Genomic DNA, 18130 nt, shown 5'->3' on the forward strand with positions numbered 1-18130 from the left:
GCCTGGGCTCAAGCGATCCTCCCTCCTCAGCCTCCCGACCGCGCCACCGCGCCGGGCCCCGCTATTCCATGAGGGTGGCACATCACACTGATCCTCTCTCGTATGCTGAGTCGATCTTTTATTCCTGGTACAAACACCACTTGGTCAGGGTATATAACCCTTTTTATATGTTGCTGGATCCAGGTTGCCAGGATTTTATTGAGGGTTTTCATGCCCATATTGATCAGGGACATCGGTCTGTAGTGTTTTTTATTTTTAACCTTTGGACTTTAACTGATTTTTGGTTTTTCTTACTCTTTGCTGTCCCCCAAGAATGGGTGCTCCTTGGTGCCAGAGATGTGTCCCACAAGCCTCGGACCCCTGGGGTCAGCACGGGGCCCGTCACAGGGTGGGGGACAGGGGTGACGGCCGAGACCAGTGAGGCAGCACCTGAGGGCGCCAGGCTCTCTTCTGGGTCCTCTGGGGCCAAGCGCATTTGGGATTAATTCATTCACCCCAGCTGGATACAGCCGAGCTCTTTAAACCTCAGCAGCACCGAGGCCTGGGCCATCGGCCTGTTTCTCAACGGTGGCGCCTACGCGGGACGCCGCAAACGTCCCCGCTGCTCCCCGGCGCTGGCACCGGAGGGAAAGTGCGCTCAGCTCACATTCTGCGCGGTGACGGGGGCCCGCGCAGCCCTCGTGTGAGACCCACAGCCGCCGCCCGCAGGAGAGAACGTCCGCCCAGAGCCCGGGTGGGTCCCACCCACGGCCGCCGTCCCGCCGAGCGCCCAAACCCCCCGGGGAGTTCGCTTTGAAAACAGTCACTTGACTTTTTGTGATCATCTAAACTGCTGCAGAACTTTGTCCAGAATCTTTCCTTTAAATAAATTACGTAATCAGAGTGATTAACAGTGGCCTGTTTGGGTTCATTAGTTTGTAAGCTCGAGAAACGGGGGGGTGCGGCCCAGACGGGGATCGTACGGGCTTCCGGCCTGACGTTGTGGGCTCGAGTCCCGCGTGTGCTGGAGCCGGAATCCTGCTGCTGCTCCCTCCCGCCCCCCCAGCGGGTTCGGAGTGGGTGGTCAAGACCTGAAGTTAGACCTGCTCCTCCTCCTGGGAGCCCCGGCCTCCACGCCCCGCTCCGGCCAGAGCCCCGGGCACTTCCCACCTGGGACTGAGCCCCGGACAGCCCCCGCACACAGCACAGGCCCGGCCAGGCGGTGCTCGCCGCGTGTTTATTGAACAAAGAACACGGTAGGATCGTCGAGGATTTCCTCGACACGTGAGCCCCTCTGGGAGGAAGGACTTGGCCCACGTGGTTTGAGCCGGTTACAAACCGCGCGTAAGGCACAGGGCTGGTGACCGTCTTCGCGTCCGAAGACGAGGGTGAGCTCGAACCTTCTTCCTCTTCTTCAGGTTCCCGGCTCCGCTTAGGGTGAGGGTGGAAACGGAGGGGCCCCGGGGGTCTCCCCACAGCTCCCCCGAGCAGGGTTTCCACCGCGGGCCCCGGCTGCCCGTCCCGCTCCTTCTCCGCCAGCCGGTCGCGGCCGCCGCGGCTCACACCAGCGGGATGGGGTAGGACGCGCAGGCGGCCAGACCGCACATGTTCTTCCCGCGCTCGATGAGGAAGTACCTGGGCAGAGAGAGGAGCTGAGGCCTGGCCGGGGCTTCCTCAGCAGCTCTGGCTCCTCTGAGGTTATTCACAGAACGGCGGCGCAGGAAATTACGGACCTGGCTCTGTGAATAACTTAGGCTTCCGTAGCCTCGGCCGCCGAACACCTCTGCAGAGTTTGCCGAGGCCCCTTCTCACCCCGGCAGCACCCTCCCCAGCTACTTAATCAGCACCAGGCCCCCAGGTGACAGCGACAGTCCTCCTGGGGTGGGAACTGGACAAAGTCACACTAGCAAATACCCTCAGCCTCCCGATTCCAGCCCTGTCCGCGAAGGAGGGGCCGTCAGTAATCGGGGAGAATCTGGTGCCTTGATTTCCCAACGAGGGGAGGGGCGTCCCTGACACTGAGGTCATCCCAGCAGGGTCCCGAGTGGCAGCGGTTCCAGACCCTTCCAGCCCCTGCTCCCTACGCAGAGTCGCTGAGGCCTGGGCCCGTGAGGAGCGGCTGAGAGGGGTCCGGGGTGTGGAGGCCACATTCTCGCCGTCCCCTCCCCCGGCCAGCTCCGCCTGAAGCCGAGAGCCTGGGGGGAGGAGACGCCCCCATGGCCAGGGGCCCACAGCTCACCCGTTCATGCCCCACTGGGGACCCCAGGAGTTCTTCACGATCCAGTAAGGTGTCCCCCTCTCCTCTCCGTACCCGACAGCCAGCACCGCGTGGTTCACCTTGTCCGGAGTTTTATGGCAGGAAGTGCTGGAAGACAAACGGGAAAGGGCTGAAAACGCGCCAAGGACGCAAGTGCCGACTCAGTTTCCCAAAGCAGTCCTGGGGCAGGTGAGGCGGGAGTTGACTCCTCCGTCACCGTGGGAGACAATCTCGCCAGGAGACCGTGTCGGGGCGCTGGCCCGGCCCTAGCGCAGGTTTCTCCAACCTCCTTCCGCCCTCCCGCCGCCCCTCCTGCGGGCAGCGGCGCCCAGCGAGAACGCACCCCAGCATTGCTGTCTTGCCGCTGCAATTGTTTTAAAGATTACTTTATATTTGTGGCAAAAATACCAGTTTTCCATTCACGATGGTGAACTAGCTTCCGTTAGGAAGCGTCAAGAAGCTCAAGGTGTGAATTCGGCTGATGTGCAGCCGAGCCACGGCGCGCTGGGGCCGGGCGCACAACCCTGCCGTCCCGCGGAGAAGCTGCGTCTGGCAGAGCGGCCCGAGGGCTGTGACGGTGGGGAGGGCAGGGGGCCCCAGGAGGGCCACCCAAGTCAGCGGTGGTGGTGGTGGGGCCAAGGAAGGCTCCCCGGGGGGGCAGAGGACACCCCTGAAACTACCAGGCCCCCCGAGTGGGCGGGGAGGGGGCGGCCTCCCCTGGTGCGGCAGGGACGGGACCTGGGTGAGGGAGGGCCGGGCTGGCGAGACCCGAAGCCTGAAGATCCGCGGTTCGAGGTTCCCAGGGGCCGTCCGGGCGGAGGTGGCGGGAGGCCCGTAGAACTGTGCCCGGGCCTGACGCTCCGCACGGCCGTGGGGTTATGGCAGCCTGAGCACCAGGCGGCCGAGGGCGGAGCCCTGGGGAGCAGCAGTGTCTCAGAGGGTCTGGAAAATAGGAGACCACGCGGGAGCGTCCGGGAGCGTGGGCAGCGGCTGGCAGGACGCCCAGCGGAGCGAACCGGCAGGTGCCGGCGAGACCGACCCAGACGCGGGGTGCGGAGCTCGGTTTCCCCCAAGACCCCTCTAGTGACTCCAGCTCAGGACTGGTTTCGAGAGCCGCGACGCTCTTCCCCGCCCTGCATCCTCAGACGTCGAACGTGGGTTTTCCGAACCGGAGGCAGCCATTCTGCCGAGGAGGACGCAGCTCCCGCGTCTCGGCCCTGGCCCTGGCTGGCATCTCCCCGAGCCTCTCTCCCCTCTGCTGGCGACGGAGGGCGGCCGGGACCCACCGCGGGAGTGTGTAAGACACCACCCTCGGGAGGTGTCGCGCGTGGTCCCACCAGGAGCCAGGCTGCGCCCGCGTCCCCAGCGCCCGCCCAGCCCGCCCAGCCCGCCGCACCTGGAGTAGACGCCCCGTCTGTACAGCAGGAAGTCGTCGGTGACCTCGAAAGCAAAGCTCACGGGGTTGTACAGGGCCACGGCCTCCACCATCGCCTCCTCGTCGTACTGCAGACAAAGACCGAGCGAGAGACACACGTGACCTCATCACCTCCACCCCACTTCCAAAATGCCGCCTTTGGCCCCCAGGTAGGGGCTGGGAGCCCAGAGCAGCACAGGTGGCCAGGAGGAGGGACGAGACCAAAGGCAGCCACGGGGGAGCCGCACGCTGGGACAGAGGCCGCGATCCTCTGGGCTTTGCGCTTGGAGGCAGGTCCTTCCTCCCGCACCGCGCTGGCTCCCTGTGGCCTCCCTCCCCGCCTCACAGGCTGATCTGTCTGGTCACGTCTTGTCCCCTCCCTGCTCAGCTCCAGGAAGCCCCACACCCTCCGGGATGGGGCCATGGGGTGCAGCGTGGACCCCACACTCACTCACAGCCATCGGCTGACGTCCTCCCCGGGCCAGCACCCCCAGTGGTGCAGAGACGGTGTGACGCCCCCACGCCCGCCCAGCACGCCCTGCGCCCACAAAGCCCGTCTGCAGAGCTTCGCAGGTGGAACACAGAGGCTGTCAGCCCACGAACAGGTAAGTCCCAGGTGCGGCGGAAACAAGGGGAGACCCAGCAAAGGGCTGTGCGGCTTCTCAGCAGGACCCGGGGGGAGGCAGGAGGGGGGAAATCAAGGCAGCTGCCTGGAGGCGGCAGCTTTGGAACACAGCCGTGGAGACCAGGTGAGAGCGGCAGCAGAACCACCTGGGGGCCTCCAAAAACGCCCACGCCCAGGCTGCACCCCGACCACCCATGGGCGTCTGTGGGGTGGCCGGGTCGGAGAGCGCTAAGGAAGAGGCCCCAGGAGCACAGACGGGTGGGAGCTATGTGCGCCAAGGCCAGGGCCGAAGGGAAGGACACCAGGCCACCCCCACCCAGCACCGGGCAGACACCCCCAAGCAAAGCAAACAGACCCGCCTCCAAAGAAAACGGACACCCCCGCCAGCCACACAGGACAAGCCAAACCCCCAACGGGGAAGGGCCGCCCGCAACGGGCCCCCAACCCCGGGGCCGCAACAATTCCCCAACCCGCCGGGGGGCTGAGCGCCAGGTCTGGCCGGGATCTCCCCCCGCAGGAGTCGCCAGCAGGGACACCTGTGAGCTGCTGACCAACCTCGGTGGGAAGCAGCCTGGCCGGCCGTGGCGGGTGCGTCCGACAGACACGGCCACCTTCCGAACGGTCACAGCCCTGTCACGGGCGTGGGCTGCCTGCCGTGGCAGCGACGGACGGCCCTGGTTCTGGGGACACGCTCTCGGTTCAACTGGGCTTCCACTGCCTGGCTCTGTGGCCTCCGGCACGTCCCTTAACCACTCTGAGCCCTGCTTCCTCGTCTACAAAACGAGGTGACAACGGCACCCATCTCCCAGGGCTATTTGAGTCTGAGGGGACAGCGCGTGGTCAGTGGCCGGCGTAGGACCCGTCAGTCCGCCCGAAAGTCGAACTCGAACTGCGGTTATTGCTGAGAACTCGGCACATGCGTCACCGGCCGACACTGTCACCGCCAGACCTCACGTGGGTGACCCACACGTGCGTTCGTGGGCCCACACCTCACACCAGGTGGACGCTCCCCCACCCCCACCCCCAGCTCTTAGGGCTCAGGGGCTGTTCGCAAGCAGCTGCACGTCCCCGTCCACCCAGGGGCGGTGCGGCGGCTCATCTGGCATTTGGTGGCTCACTCCCCGCTCCCTCCCCTGCCCGGGACTCAGGGAGGCCAAGGACACGGCCCAGCCCGCTCAGCCACGTCGCTTCGATGGGCCAGGCTGAGCTGTCACTGCGGCAGGGCCTGGTTTGTCCCGGCCACCTCACGGCCCTGCCCAGCCTCACGCACGCGCTCACACCCTCTCCTGCAGGACGGGCCCTCGCCGCGTTCACAGACAAGGAAACAGAACCGCAGTCACGGAGACGTGCGCAGACCTGAGTCAGAACCAGGGCGTCCGCCTGCCGGTCTGTGCCGTGCCCCCCGCCGCCACGTCCTCCACGCTGCAGTCGTGGCCCACCGTGATCCAAACTCTCCCGTCAAGGGAGGGGCCGCCCGACCGCCGCGGACACGGCCGCCACACTCCCGCCCGAGAGCAGGAGCCGTACTTACGATGGTGATGTTGGCTACGTCCTTGACGAACGCGATGGCCTTTTCCGGCTGGAACTTGCAGGTCCCGTCCTGTTCGGGTGCGAAGGGCAGGGTATGGGTCAGGGACACTTGGCCCGAGGCCGACTCACCTCAGCCTCCCCGCGCGGCTTGATAAGTTTCACTGAGCAAAAGCCCCACGCGCCAGGGCCCGGGTGGCTTCAGAGAGAACCGGCGCGTGCTGTCCCGGGGAGCCCGGGGTCGAAGGCCAGACAGTCCTGCCTTGGCAGAGCCTGCGCGGCAGCCAGGGAACGCCGCCGCCAAGAGGCCGGCGCAGGGGTGAGGTCACAGGAGGGAAGCAGGAGCCCAGGGAGGCAGGGGAGGAGCTGGGGTGACAGGGGCGGGAGCGGAGGGAGGACAGGCGGGCCTGGCAGGAGGTTAACAGGGAGAACAAAGGAGAGACACGGGAAGCACTGATTGGGCCGAAGAGTCTGGGCTTCGTCCCAAAGGCCGGCGGAGACTTGGCAGAGTCCTGACCTCGGCAGGCCTGTGGCCGGGACGGGGCCGGGAGGCCCAGGGGAGGCCACGCTCAGTGACCCGGACGATGGGCGGGAGGCCCAGGTCTGAGCGGAGCAGGGACACAGCTGCGCCAAAGCGCCCGAGCGAGAGGGTCCGCGGTGGTCTATGGAGGCTGGAGGGCGGGGCTTGGGCTGGGGGTGCCCCCGCAGGCTTGGGCGACGTGGGCAGGGCCCAGGGCAGCAACCCCACAGACGGGCAGGAACGAGGCCAGAGCATGGTGCCCACTGGAGGGCGCCCACCACGGGAGGGGCAGGACAGGGAGGGCAGGGCGGCTGGGCTGGGCGTGGGAGGGTCTCAGGCGCCGCCGCAGTGGGGGCTGGGGGAGGGTGCTGAGCCGCCCCTGGGCTCAGGCGCCAGCGGCGGGGCGGGCGGACTCTACTCTGAAGGGCGCAGACTGTTCTGGGAATTCCGGCGGGGCTGGGCCGGGGCGGGCGGGGAGAAGGGTCCCTTCTGAGGCTGGGCGGGGGCGCGGATGGGGCTCGAGGCCACAGAGACAGAGCCGGCCGCTCAGGATTACCTTGCCCTGGTAGGGGTAGGCGTCCTCCCCCATGATGCCCTTGTTGTACAGGATGTACTCGAAGGCCTGGCTGGGGAGGCCCCTGCGAGAAGCACACAGATGTCACCGGGGACCGTCCCCAGAGGGGTGGGGCCTGCGGAGCTGCAGTGGACGGACGTTCGCCCCGGCCGGCTGGGGTCTTGCTGGGCACGTCCCAGTGGCGGGGGGGGGTCTCTGGGGGTCTCTGAGAGGCTGGCACCGCGGCCCCGCCTGCCTGGCCTAAAGATTATAAACTCAGCAAAGTCACGCGAGGCCGCCAGAGTCCACAGACCAGCAAAGGTGCCTCAGCGGGGCAGAGACGCCTGGGAGTCAGGCCCTGCCAGGAGGAGCGGGTGCCCCCGGGCGGGCGCTCCTGCCCACGACTGCCTGACCCCTTGCGTCCACCCCGCGGGGTAGACGCTGCCACTTCCAGAGGCAAAGCACCGACAGCTCGCCAGGGCTGCGCAGCCCGGGTCAGGTGTGGTTCCGAATGCTGCCTCCGGAGTGACAGAGACTCAGCCCCTGCTCTGCTCTCCCCCCACAGCCCCTGCAGCCCCAGACCGAGTGTGCGCCGTCCACGCTCTGTCTGCCCCGCCAGGACGCCCTCGCCCTGAGCACGGCATCCCCGGAGCCCACACACGTGGCGGGTGCTGCGTGCCATCTGCCGTGTGCCATCTGCCGCGTGCATGAAGGAAGGAAGGATTGCCCCGAACCACGGCCGGAGACAGAAACATGGGGGAGCCCCGCACGCCTCGGCCAGACTCCCGCCAGGGGTGGTGTTTCTGCGCCGCGGAGGGAACGAGACCAGGTGGGGGCGCCGAGCAGGACGCGGGTCCCTGCGCAGACGGCTGGGCCTGTGGGAGGAGGCACCAAGCTGGACAGAGGGGCTGGGCCGCCCCGAGGGCCCGGCTTTACGCACATCACGTGCCAGGAAAGCGGCGCGGTCCCCACAGAACGTCTCCAAGCACCACGAGTGCGGGGCAAGGTGAGGGCCCGAGTCAGTGTAGAAACGAGAGCCGATTCCCACAACCCGCGGAGGGTAGGCGGCAAAGTCCCGGGCAGGGAGGGGCCTCGCAGCCCAGCCGGGCGCCAGCCCTCAGGGAACCTGTCTGCAGGCCAGCCGGGACAGGCCAGCCGGGTCCCTGCGATGACCCATTCCTCACCCCACTAACTCCTTTCGCCACTCGCCCAGGGGCCTTGGGAGTAGGGTGAGAAGAGGACGGATTTGGAACAAGAGGGGCCTGGCCTGACTCCAGCCCCGCCCTGTCCTGGCCAAGAGACCCAGTGATGACAGGTGACGCCACCCCTGCAGACGGAGGGCAGCGGTGGTTACGTCTGGGCAGACACCACGTCCCAGAGACGTGACTCACGCCAAGGAGAAGGGGTCAGGCCGTCCTGGCCAGCACGTACCCCTGGCAGCCGTGGTTGTTGAAGTCCTTGGCGCAGTCCACCAGCTGCTGCTCTGCCTGCGGGGGGGGGACATAGACCCCTGAGCTGGAGGCCGAGAGGCCCCTGCACCCCCCGCTGAGCCTCAGCTGTGGCCCCGTCAGCCCGGGGTCAAGGTGACCAGACCCTCAGCTCCCCTGGCCAGGGGCTGCCTCTGCGTCCCCAGGTGCCCTCCCAGTGGCCACACGCGGCGGGAGCGGCTTGGCAGCAGGGGCAGCCGCGTGGGCAGGTGAGCGGGCGAGAGTGGGCTCTGCGCACCTGCCCCAGGTGTGCGCACAGTGCGGGTCGGGGGTGCACGGTGGGGGGCGGGCCCAGCCAGAGACCCTGCCCCCATCCCCCACCCACGGCCTTAGCGGCCTCGCCCCGGCACTCTCCTCCCACAGGGGCGGGGCTGGTCGGTCCCTTCGGGGCCGTGGCCTCTCTCGGGGGTCGGGGTGGCTGTCTAGGTCCCAGCCCTTCCCTCCACGAGCACAACCGAGGCAGCTTGGGAAGGGGCACAGCCCCCGAGGGCCGCTCCAGCCCCTCCCCAGGTGAAGGCCCAGGTTGCCAACCCCGTCCATCTGGGAATGAGCCCGTGGGCCGTTTCCTCCATGAACCTCCATCCTTTCTAGGAAAAGCATCAACCGCGGTTCTCACGCCGCATGTCCAAGGGCTGGAACACTGAGGTCCACCGAACAGCACCCAAGGGAGGCCCGGCCCCCCAGCAGGCCACGGGGCGCGCCCTGCAGGAGGAGGCTTCTCACCCAGCTGATCCCTTACCAAAGAGAGCATCTTCCCACTCGCGATGGCAACGGCCGACTCCAGGGCCCCCGTGGTGGAGAAAGTCCAGCAGCTGCCGCAGCCGCCCTGGAAAGGAGGTCAGAGCTGGGACACCCCGAGGCGGCGTCTGCAAGGCTGCGCCCTTCTCCCTCCAGGCGCCCGCAGCTCGCAAAGGAGCAGGAGGGGCGGGAGCCCCTGACCGGCGCTGTGGACCCCCGAGCTGGCTCCTGCCGGCCAGCCCCACCCCTTGAGGCCCGGAGCCCCCAACCCTTCTGGAGTCTTGGGCCCTCCTCCTCCTGAATCTGCTGCTCACTCCTCTCCCGCGGTTTCCCAGCAGAAAGATTTCCCAGTGTTCTGTTTCTAGAACCCTCTGCCTCCTTGTTCTGCCCGCAGTCCTAACTGTTAAGTCAACGGCTCCCCAAACCCCAGCCCTGACGTGCGCCCGGGCTGGACCCCACACTGCCTGCCAGAGGAGCCGCCCCAGGGGTCCCGACACCCCGGACTCGGGGGTCCTGCCCCGTCCACCTGTCTCACCACCTCCTGCCACCGTCGCTGCTGCTGCCTGGCCCCTGCTCCGGGCACTGCCAGGGTATCGCGAGGGCTTGGCGTGGTTCAAGTCTCAGTTCCCCACATGCTAGCGGGTGACCTGGGCAAGCTACTTCCCTTCTCGAAGCCTCAGCCTCATCATTTGCAGAACAGGCACGGCAAGGCACCGGCCTCGTGCGGCGCCGTGAGCCAGAGCTAAGACCCTGCCTGTCGGGCAGCCACCCCAGCGCCAGCTGCTGTGACGGCTTCTCTCTCCCCCTCTCCTCGCTGGTTCAGCCTCTCGCCTACTCCTGAGATGCCCTGGACCCCACCCTGCCACCCAGCGCTGCCCAGCCCAGCCCAGCTCGTCGCTGGTCTCCCCGGACAGAGCCTTCGCGCTGTCCCCCCAGCTCCTCCCTCAAACCCTCCCCAGCGGGGAGGCCGGCGTGGCCACGTGGCCACGACCACGCTTGCTGCTGAAGGAGGCCGAGCGGGGCTGAGCCTCGGGCACTGGACTTGGTGTGAGGCCTGGTTTTGAGTCCCCTCTGTCACCTGCGTACTTGGGAGCTCAGGCAAGCCACGTCCCCTCCAAGGTTCCCCTCCGCAAGGTGACAAGCCTTGAAGGGGCCGCCGTCTGTCCCCACGTAGAGGCCGCAGTGAGACACCCCGCACACCTCTCCTGCCCCCCGAGCCAGTGGCCAGGGCCTGTCTGCTGGCATCAGCTAAAAGGACGACTTGGACAGTCCTTCCCACATCCCCTTCCCACCTGTCCACGTGGTGAGCAGGTTTAGGGTTGCACACTTAATACTTGCTGCTTTGGACGTGGTTCCCAGAGGGCCTACACACTGCCCCGGGGTCACGGGGGCGAGGGCGGGCTCCCCCCGCCACTTCCTGCTGCGAAGGGAGATGTAGTAATACTTTGGCTGCCGGGTGCTTGTTTAAACATCCACATCACGTGGCAGGCTCCAGGAACACGGTGCGCCTGGCAGGTTTGAGGCTCTGCCCCATGATTGTTTGGAAAGCGAAAAAATGTTTCTCGTGGAGAGTTTCAGTGGAAAGCCAAGAGTTTCCAGGAAGGAAGCCTTAACCGCGCCTTTCCTGGAATGGAGAGGCTGGAATCCTTCTGCAGAGGGCCACTGCCCCATGCCTGCTGGGGGAGGGACCACAGGGGCGGAGGCAACAGCAGCCATGGGTGGGGTCCAGCCCTGCCGAGCAGAGCATGCGCTAGGACCCCACGCTCCAGCCCGTCCTCAGCTCCCAGCACGGCGGGAGGCAGGGCCATGCGCCCCGCAGGGGTGCTCTGCCCCAGGGAGAGGGCAGGGGAAACCCACTGTTCCCTGACCACTGGGAGGCAACCGCCAGCGGAGGGGCCAGACCCTGGTGGCTGGAAGAGAGGGAGATGGGCAGAGGTGACACGTGGGCGGCAGGAATGGGCCTGGTGTCCAATCTCTGATGGGCACGAGCTTTGGGTGCCTGCAGGAGAGACCTGGGACCAAAGGGGAAGTCAGGTCTGTGCGTGGGTCGGGGGAGGAGTAAACTGCAGCCCAACAAAGAGAAAGTTGCCGCCGCCAGAGCGGGAAGATGCTGGGGAGGCGGTGAGGAAAACCAGAGCCGGGACGTGCTTGAGGTGCTTCTGCAGCCCTTTTGGGTTTTCTTCCTGGCACGCAGCCTGGGAACGCAGCTGTTTTCAGGGGGAAAGGATGGGGACTGTCCGTGCCTACCTGATTTTTCACTGGTGACACGAAATTTCCTTTTTTCCGCCAGTCCACGGAAGGCGGGTAGGGACCAGTGCCCCGAAGGTAGTTGCTTTTGGTGGCTGAGCAGTTCTGGAACAACCAAACACATCGTTTTCAGGAAAAAGAAATCCCCCGAAACCTTCCTGACCAAAAAAGGTGCAAAAATGCAATCCGCAAGACAGAATGAGAACTGCTGTAGATGTCAGAACCGTCCCCCCCGCCCCGCCTGTTGGTCCCAAATGCTGAACGACAGGCCCCTTTGAGAGCCCAGGCGGGGGGTTACCACAGGGCAGCCAGATTTAGCCAAAAAAAATGCAGTTCACCTAATTAAATTTGAATTTCAGGTGAACGGTGAATAACTCTGTAGTGTAAGTATGTCTCATGCAATATCTAGGACATACTTATGCTAAAAATTATTTGTTGTTTATCTGAAACTCAATTCTAACTGAGCGTCTGCATGTTGTCCGGTCACCCCAAGGTCCACGTGGCCGAGGCCGTGGGCTGACCCTGCTGGCTCCCCAAACACTCTGGGACGCCCCTTGCTGCGGCTGGGGACGGGACTGGATCTGCCCACAAACAGAGCAGCGTCCAGATTTAGTCCAAAGATCTCAGTAAAAAAGATTCGGATTTGGTTGCAATGACTTAGACTCACCTGAGGCTCTGACCAAAGATACTTGCGTTTAAATTCAGCAAAGCTCATATCTGAAAATTGGTTCAGCGCCACTGGCAAAGAGAAGGGAAGAAACAAAACAGAGCAGCTTAGTGCATCCCTCACAGACAAGAGCCCTTTCACCGCGTCCTGCTTGCAGCCCCCGCAACTTGGCTCTTTTAAATGCTTATATTTCATATAATTCGGCACCCAAGGTCGACCCTCACTGCGCTTCCCCGACGCCGGGGAGCTTTTCGACAGCATGACGTCCGGGCCGATGCGCTCGGTCTGCGCGAGAACCGGGCGCTCCTTGTGTGCGATGCCCCACAGGTGAGGGCCGGGGGATGTCCAGGTAAGGAGCCGCCGCCTGGGCCACCTGCTGCCTGTTTGCCCTTCCAGCAGCCCGCGCGGGGCGTTCCCGTCCCCACGTCACAGCCCACGTTCCCTCCCCCAGGTCACAGGCCAGTGCCGGGCACAGGTGCAGGTCAAACCCAGGTCTCCAGTTCCTGCTTCCTGCCTTTATTACAAACTTGGCCGAACTGCGGCGTTTCTGAGCCCTCAGTAAACACACCGGTGCACGCACATGTTTCTAGTGAAACTGATCCGCAGCGAAGGCGCAGGTCCCCAGAGGCTGCTCCCGGCTTCCAGCCAGTCTGGAGGGGCACCGCCCCCCCAGCATCTGGGCGGAACCGGGCAGGGGCTTCCACAGAGCCCCCCGTCAACTTCACAGCTACCCCTTTGTCCTGAGCTTACAGTCTACCTCACGGAGAGAGGCACAGCCTGCGGTCAGCCGGATACAGCCCCTCAGCCTGGGCTGCTGCCCCCTCTACCGACAAGCCCCCGGGGGCCTTCCACCAACTGAGTCCCTTCCGATTCCGACATGCCTTTTCCCCCCGGGGGCCCTGGAGGAAAGGGGTCCACGTACTTTCGAATGTGCGGTTCCTGCTGTTGTGGGCGTTTATCTTCCTCCAGTTGCTGACGAACGTCTGCAGCCGGTGGTTGTACTCCCCAGAGCTGTAGGTCTTCTTGTGCTAAAACAAAACACATCAGTGATAAGTCACAGAAACAGGACGCAGATCCCAGGAGGGAGACTTTTCTGTTCTTTTTTTTTTTTGAGACAAGGTCTCTGTTACCCAGGCTGGAGTGCAGTGGTGTCATCACAGCTCACTGCAGCCTCCAACTCCTGGGCTCAAGTGATCCTCCTGCCTCAGCCTCCCAACTAGCTGGTACTACAGACACCACCACGCCTGGCTAGTTTTTCTATTTTTTTGTAGAGAGGGGGTCTCTCCCTTGCTCAGGTTGGTCTTGAAATCCTGGCCTCAAGTGATCCCCCCGCCTCGGCCTCCCAAAGTGCTGGGATTACAGACATGAGCCACGACGCCAGGACTTCTGTGTTTTCTAAGAGGAAGGATGGAGATTTTCTCTCTGCCGTGATTCTCAGGCAAAATCTGTGTTAGTGGGTGGGCCTTGTCCTCCATCCCCACTGCGAAAGTCCCCTCTGGGGCCAGAATGAAGACCACGAGGCTGCCGGAAAGTCAGCCACAGTCCACGAGGCCCTGGGGCAGGGACCTGAGGTCACCCCTGGATTCCAGTGCTGGTGCTGGGTCAAGTTTATGGCAAAAATCATCATTTTTCAAAAGCAAACACACTGGTGTTCTCCGATTGATTCTGTAGCCAGTACACAATGTGCTTTTTAAAAAATTTGTCTAATTTTTAAAATTAGTACATATTTTTGGGGTGTATGTGGTATTTTGATACAGTCATATAATGCGTAATAATCAGATCAGGTGGTTGGGATATTTGTCACCTTAAGCATTTATCTTTTTTTTTTAATGCTGGGAACATTCCCATTATTCTCTACTAGCTATTTTGAAATACACGATAGAGTATTGTTTACTATAGTTGATTTATCAAACACTGGGTCTTATTTCTTCTGCTGAACTGTGTTTTGGTACCACTTAATCAAATTCTCTTCATCCCCTCCCCACTCCTCTTCCCGGCCTCTGGTAACCAGCAATCCACTCTCCACCTGCACGAGATCCAAATATTTGTCTTTCTGTGCTTGGCTTATTTCACTTGACATAATGACCTCTAGTTCCAGCCCCTGGCGCTGCAAATGACAGGATTTCATTCTTTTCCGTGGCGGAATAGTATTGCGTCTTGTACATGCACCGTGTGTCCTCTGTCCGTCCGTCCGCCCACGGGCACTCAGGTTGAGGCCACATTTGGCTGTTGTGAAGAGAGCTGCAGTAATCGTGGCGTGTAGCTCTCCCTTTGATCCACCGATCTCCTTTCTTTGCACACACCCAGCAGTGGGATCGCTGGATCATATCGTAGCTCTATTTTTAGTCTTTTCGAGGAACCTCCGTACTCTTTTCCATAGTGGCCGCACTAATTTATATTCCCCCAAATGTGCTTTGAATACAAAACAGGAAATGAATCCCGGGGCTTGAACAGCTGGTGGCCGAGCTTGTCACTGGGGACACCGTTTGGAAGGGGTTTATTCAACTGCATCTTTCTGGATGTTTGGCCAGTTTGAAGTCTGGAAAGACCCAGTGGGGCAAGGCTGGAAAATCCCTCTTCGTTTGTCTCAAATCTGGCACAGTTTGGTTTTATGATAGAAACTTTGCAAAACAAAAAACTGAGAAAGAAGAAGTAGGGCACTGACCTGTACCATCCATGACTCGAAGTGAAACTTCTCTGTAAAAAGGGAAAAAACAGTTAGGCCTGGATCCCTCATGGTGATGCTGCGTCTACAGAGCTGGTTTGCATTTCAGAAAACTAGGCTAAGTTTAAAACGCCGAAAATGGTGTCACATGATGCAGAATATAACAAGGAACTGAAACTCTTTCTGCTTTTGTACCCCAAGTGAATTTTGAAAAACTATATACTATCAATCTATGGTGTTAAAAGTCAGGACAGTGGTTACCCGTAGTACCGGGGGGCTTCTGGGGTGCTGGTGATGTTTCTTCACCTGCGTGCTAGTCACACGAGCGTGTTTAGATCGTGAAAATTCATTGAAATGCATACTTAATGAGTTGTGCACTTTTCTGTATGATGATATATTTCAATAAGAAGTTAATTAAAAAACGCATATACCCGAAGGGCCAGCAATTTTTTTCTTAAAGGAAGCAGAGGGTAAGTATCTTAGGCATTGCAGCCTATATGGTCACAACTGCTCAATCTGCCCTTACAGCTCAGAAGCAGCCACAGACAGTGCAAAAATGAATGGGCGGGACTGTGTTCCCACGAAACTTCACAGAAACAAAGTATCACACTGCCCCATAAATAGGCACGAATAGAATGTATCAATGAAAAGGAAACAAAACAAAACTACAGAAACAGGCCGGCCAGTTGCTTTTAGATTCCTGCTCGAGCTCTTCTTGTACATTCTTATCTAAATTAGAAATTTCATTTTAGATTTGAATGGCTGCAAAGTATGTACTCCAAATTACTATAAATATTGACATTTAAAATAAGACTGTTACGTCATTCTGTTAAAGCTAGCCAATGGAATGCCATAATGATTTGATACACGCCATCAATAACTTGAACAAACTCTTCTATAAGACTCATATATTTTACATAGTTTCTTTTTGTCCCTGAAAACCTATCTGCCTCACTTCACAGAAATTTACCCCAAGGGAGCATACATTTTCACACTCGATCACCTTAGCATTCGTTTCTGCAACAAGTATAAATTTCAATTATTTTTACTTCCTGGGACCGAGGCATATCTGAGTATCATCAAAAGTTATTCTGGATTGAGTCACCATAATTATTATTAGTGCGTCAACTGATTGAAACATTTCGGATACACATTACGAAACATAATTGTTAAACATAAAAATAAAATCACGCTGGGAATGCATCTCTTAGTGAGATTACTAGGACTTCACTCCCTCCCCAGATTTATACGTCCATGGGTGAATGCTACCTATCGTTTGATTGAGACAGGGTTCAGCATGAATTCTGGTCTTATTTTTGTTTGTTATTGGGAGAAGGGCTGGGAAGTCCTGCTCAGATAAGCAGCGGGCAATGGAAGGCAGTTTTTCCGATTCTTTGCTCCTTCCTCTGCCTCAGATCACGTGGTGCCTGTCACACAATGTTATATCTAAGGCGCCATCAGCTGATACCTGCGTGAGGCCCTCTATCCTTCAATTTCGCTTTCCTTGAGGAACTGAGACCACCCCACTTGAAGAAGGATTTGTTACCCCTGGTCTTCTTGTTCGTTGCCCCTGCGGTTTCATAGCCATTGGTTCAGGTTCAGGTCCAGGTCCAGGTCCAGGATGGATGAGAGGAAAGCAGTGCCCCCCCCACCCCTCCCCACCCCTGCCCTCAGTTTTAGCAAAGAGGACATTTGGAAGTAAACGGTCTGGAAAGTGATTCCCAGAACACTAACTGTGCCGGCAACCCCTGGAAAGTCTCCGTGCTCCCCAGGGACCCGCCCCCACCCCTAATGTGCGGATCATGGCTGTACAGCACTCAGATCCCCCTTTCTGGCTCCCAGACCTATTCCAGAAACCAAGCTGTGGCTATTTTCCTGGGAGGGAAAATACACGTTCCCCGGTCCTCATCTCTTGAGAGTTTTAGGGGATTCCCCATCCTGGTGAGGGGCCTGCTGCAGCCCAGGGCTGCAGAGGAAGAGACCTTGATTTGGGACCAGGGTTTGAGGCAGGGTGGGGTTTAGAACAACAGACTAGCATTTGCCTCTGGGGAATTTCAAAAGAACCTGCGGACGCGATTACCTCTGGTGACACCCCCTCCCCCAACTGCTTCTCATTCTCAGGCCAGCAGAAGAACGGGCAGAGATGACCCAGGGCAGGGCCAGAGGATCTGCTGGTAACCCACGCCCCAACATCACACAGACCAGTTCTGGTCCAGCTGTGACTTTTGCAAGTACCCTATGTGCACCCCACCTGGGGACTGTCTGGGAAGTATCCAGAGCAGTGGTTAGAAAACTATAGCTTGCCATCTGTCTGGGGTTTTTGGGTAGAGACAGGGGGGGGTCTCGCTATGTTGCCCAGGCTGGTCTCGAACTCCTGGCCTCAGGTGATCCTCTTGCCTTGGCCTCCTGCCTTGGCTGGGATTAACAGGCATGAGCCGCTGCACCTGGCCATGCTGCTTGTTTTTCTACATGAACTACAAATGGTTATTAACACTTTTAAATTGTTAGGGAAAAAATAATATGTTGTAGCATCTGAAAATCATTTGAAACTCAAATTTCAGCATCCACATAAAACGGTTATCAGGACACAATCACTCGCATTCCCTTGCACGCCTATGGCTGCTGTCGCCCTACAACGGCAGAGTAAACAGTCACTACAGAGACCGTACCGCCCGCAGAGCCAAACACATTTACAAGCTGGTCCATCACAGAAGAAACGTTTGCTGAGCCCTGCTCTGGAGCTGAGCCCGGCCAGTCCTCGCCAGGCAGCCTGTGCTGGGTCTCCATCCCTCATCCCTCGGCGAGGAGGGCCGGGGTCTCCCGAGCTCAGAGCCTGCGGGCCAGGCGGGCAGGGAGCCTGCAGGGAAGAGGCGGCTCCTGGACGCAGCAGTGGAAGCGGCGCGAGGGCGAGAAGCCGGGTGCGTTGGAGCTGACCCGGCGAAAGCGGGGAGTCCCGTGCTCGGACCTCGCACCGCGGCCCGGGGAGGGGGGCGCAGAGCTGGGGCGGGTCCGACCCTCCCTTGGTCGCACAGGCCCCTCCCCCACACCGCCGTGCAAGCGGCTCTGCAGATGGGCGGCCTCGCGAGGCACCTGTGGGGACCCCCGTGTGCCAAGTCCCCGGAGAAGCTGCCAGAAAGTCCAGAAAGTCCCTGCTGGCCGCTGGCAGGGACCGGTCAGAGCCCTCCGTCCAGCCGGGAGGCAGAAGGGCCGCTGGCTGCCGCGCGATTTCCAGGCTCGGCCGCCGCCTGGCAAGGGGGACCCTGGACACCGGCGCCCTGCCCCGCCGGTCACGCAAGACGCCCCCTCCGCCACCTCGCCCGTGCGCCCCCGTCCTCCCGGGTCCCCGGCGCACCTGAGCGGCGCAGCGACAGCGCGGGCGCGCGCAGCAGCCAGAACGCGGCGCAGAGCAGCGGCAGGACGGCGCGCATCGCGGCGGCGGGGCCCGGGACGC

At 61.1% G+C, this 18130-nt stretch overlaps 2 protein-coding genes across 2 annotated transcripts; one reads left to right on the forward strand and one right to left on the reverse strand.

The window, feature by feature from the left end:
- Positions 1–1200: 1200 nt before the first annotated feature.
- On the reverse strand, positions 1201–18124 carry CTSH (cathepsin H). The gene is made up of 12 exons (XM_012659804.1): positions 18032–18124; positions 14680–14711; positions 12937–13042; positions 12015–12085; positions 11348–11452; positions 9102–9188; positions 8307–8362; positions 6879–6960; positions 5807–5875; positions 3633–3739; positions 2219–2344; positions 1201–1614 (listed from the first exon to the last, which is right to left on the reverse strand). Exons 1-12 carry the CDS (start codon positions 18105–18107, stop codon positions 1539–1541), a joined length of 993 nt encoding a protein of 330 aa, XP_012515258.1. The 5' UTR covers positions 18108–18124; the 3' UTR covers positions 1201–1538.
- LOC105822762 lies at positions 6167–8294 on the forward strand. The gene is made up of 2 exons (XM_012659805.1): positions 6167–6452; positions 7441–8294. Exons 1-2 carry the CDS (start codon positions 6387–6389, stop codon positions 8065–8067), a joined length of 693 nt encoding a protein of 230 aa, XP_012515259.1. The 5' UTR covers positions 6167–6386; the 3' UTR covers positions 8068–8294.
- Positions 18125–18130: the final 6 nt, after the last annotated feature.

This window comes from Propithecus coquereli, unplaced genomic scaffold, assembly GCF_000956105.1.
Source record: "Propithecus coquereli isolate 6110/MARCELLA unplaced genomic scaffold, Pcoq_1.0 Scaffold634, whole genome shotgun sequence".
Taxonomy (NCBI): Eukaryota; Metazoa; Chordata; class Mammalia; order Primates; family Indriidae; genus Propithecus; species Propithecus coquereli.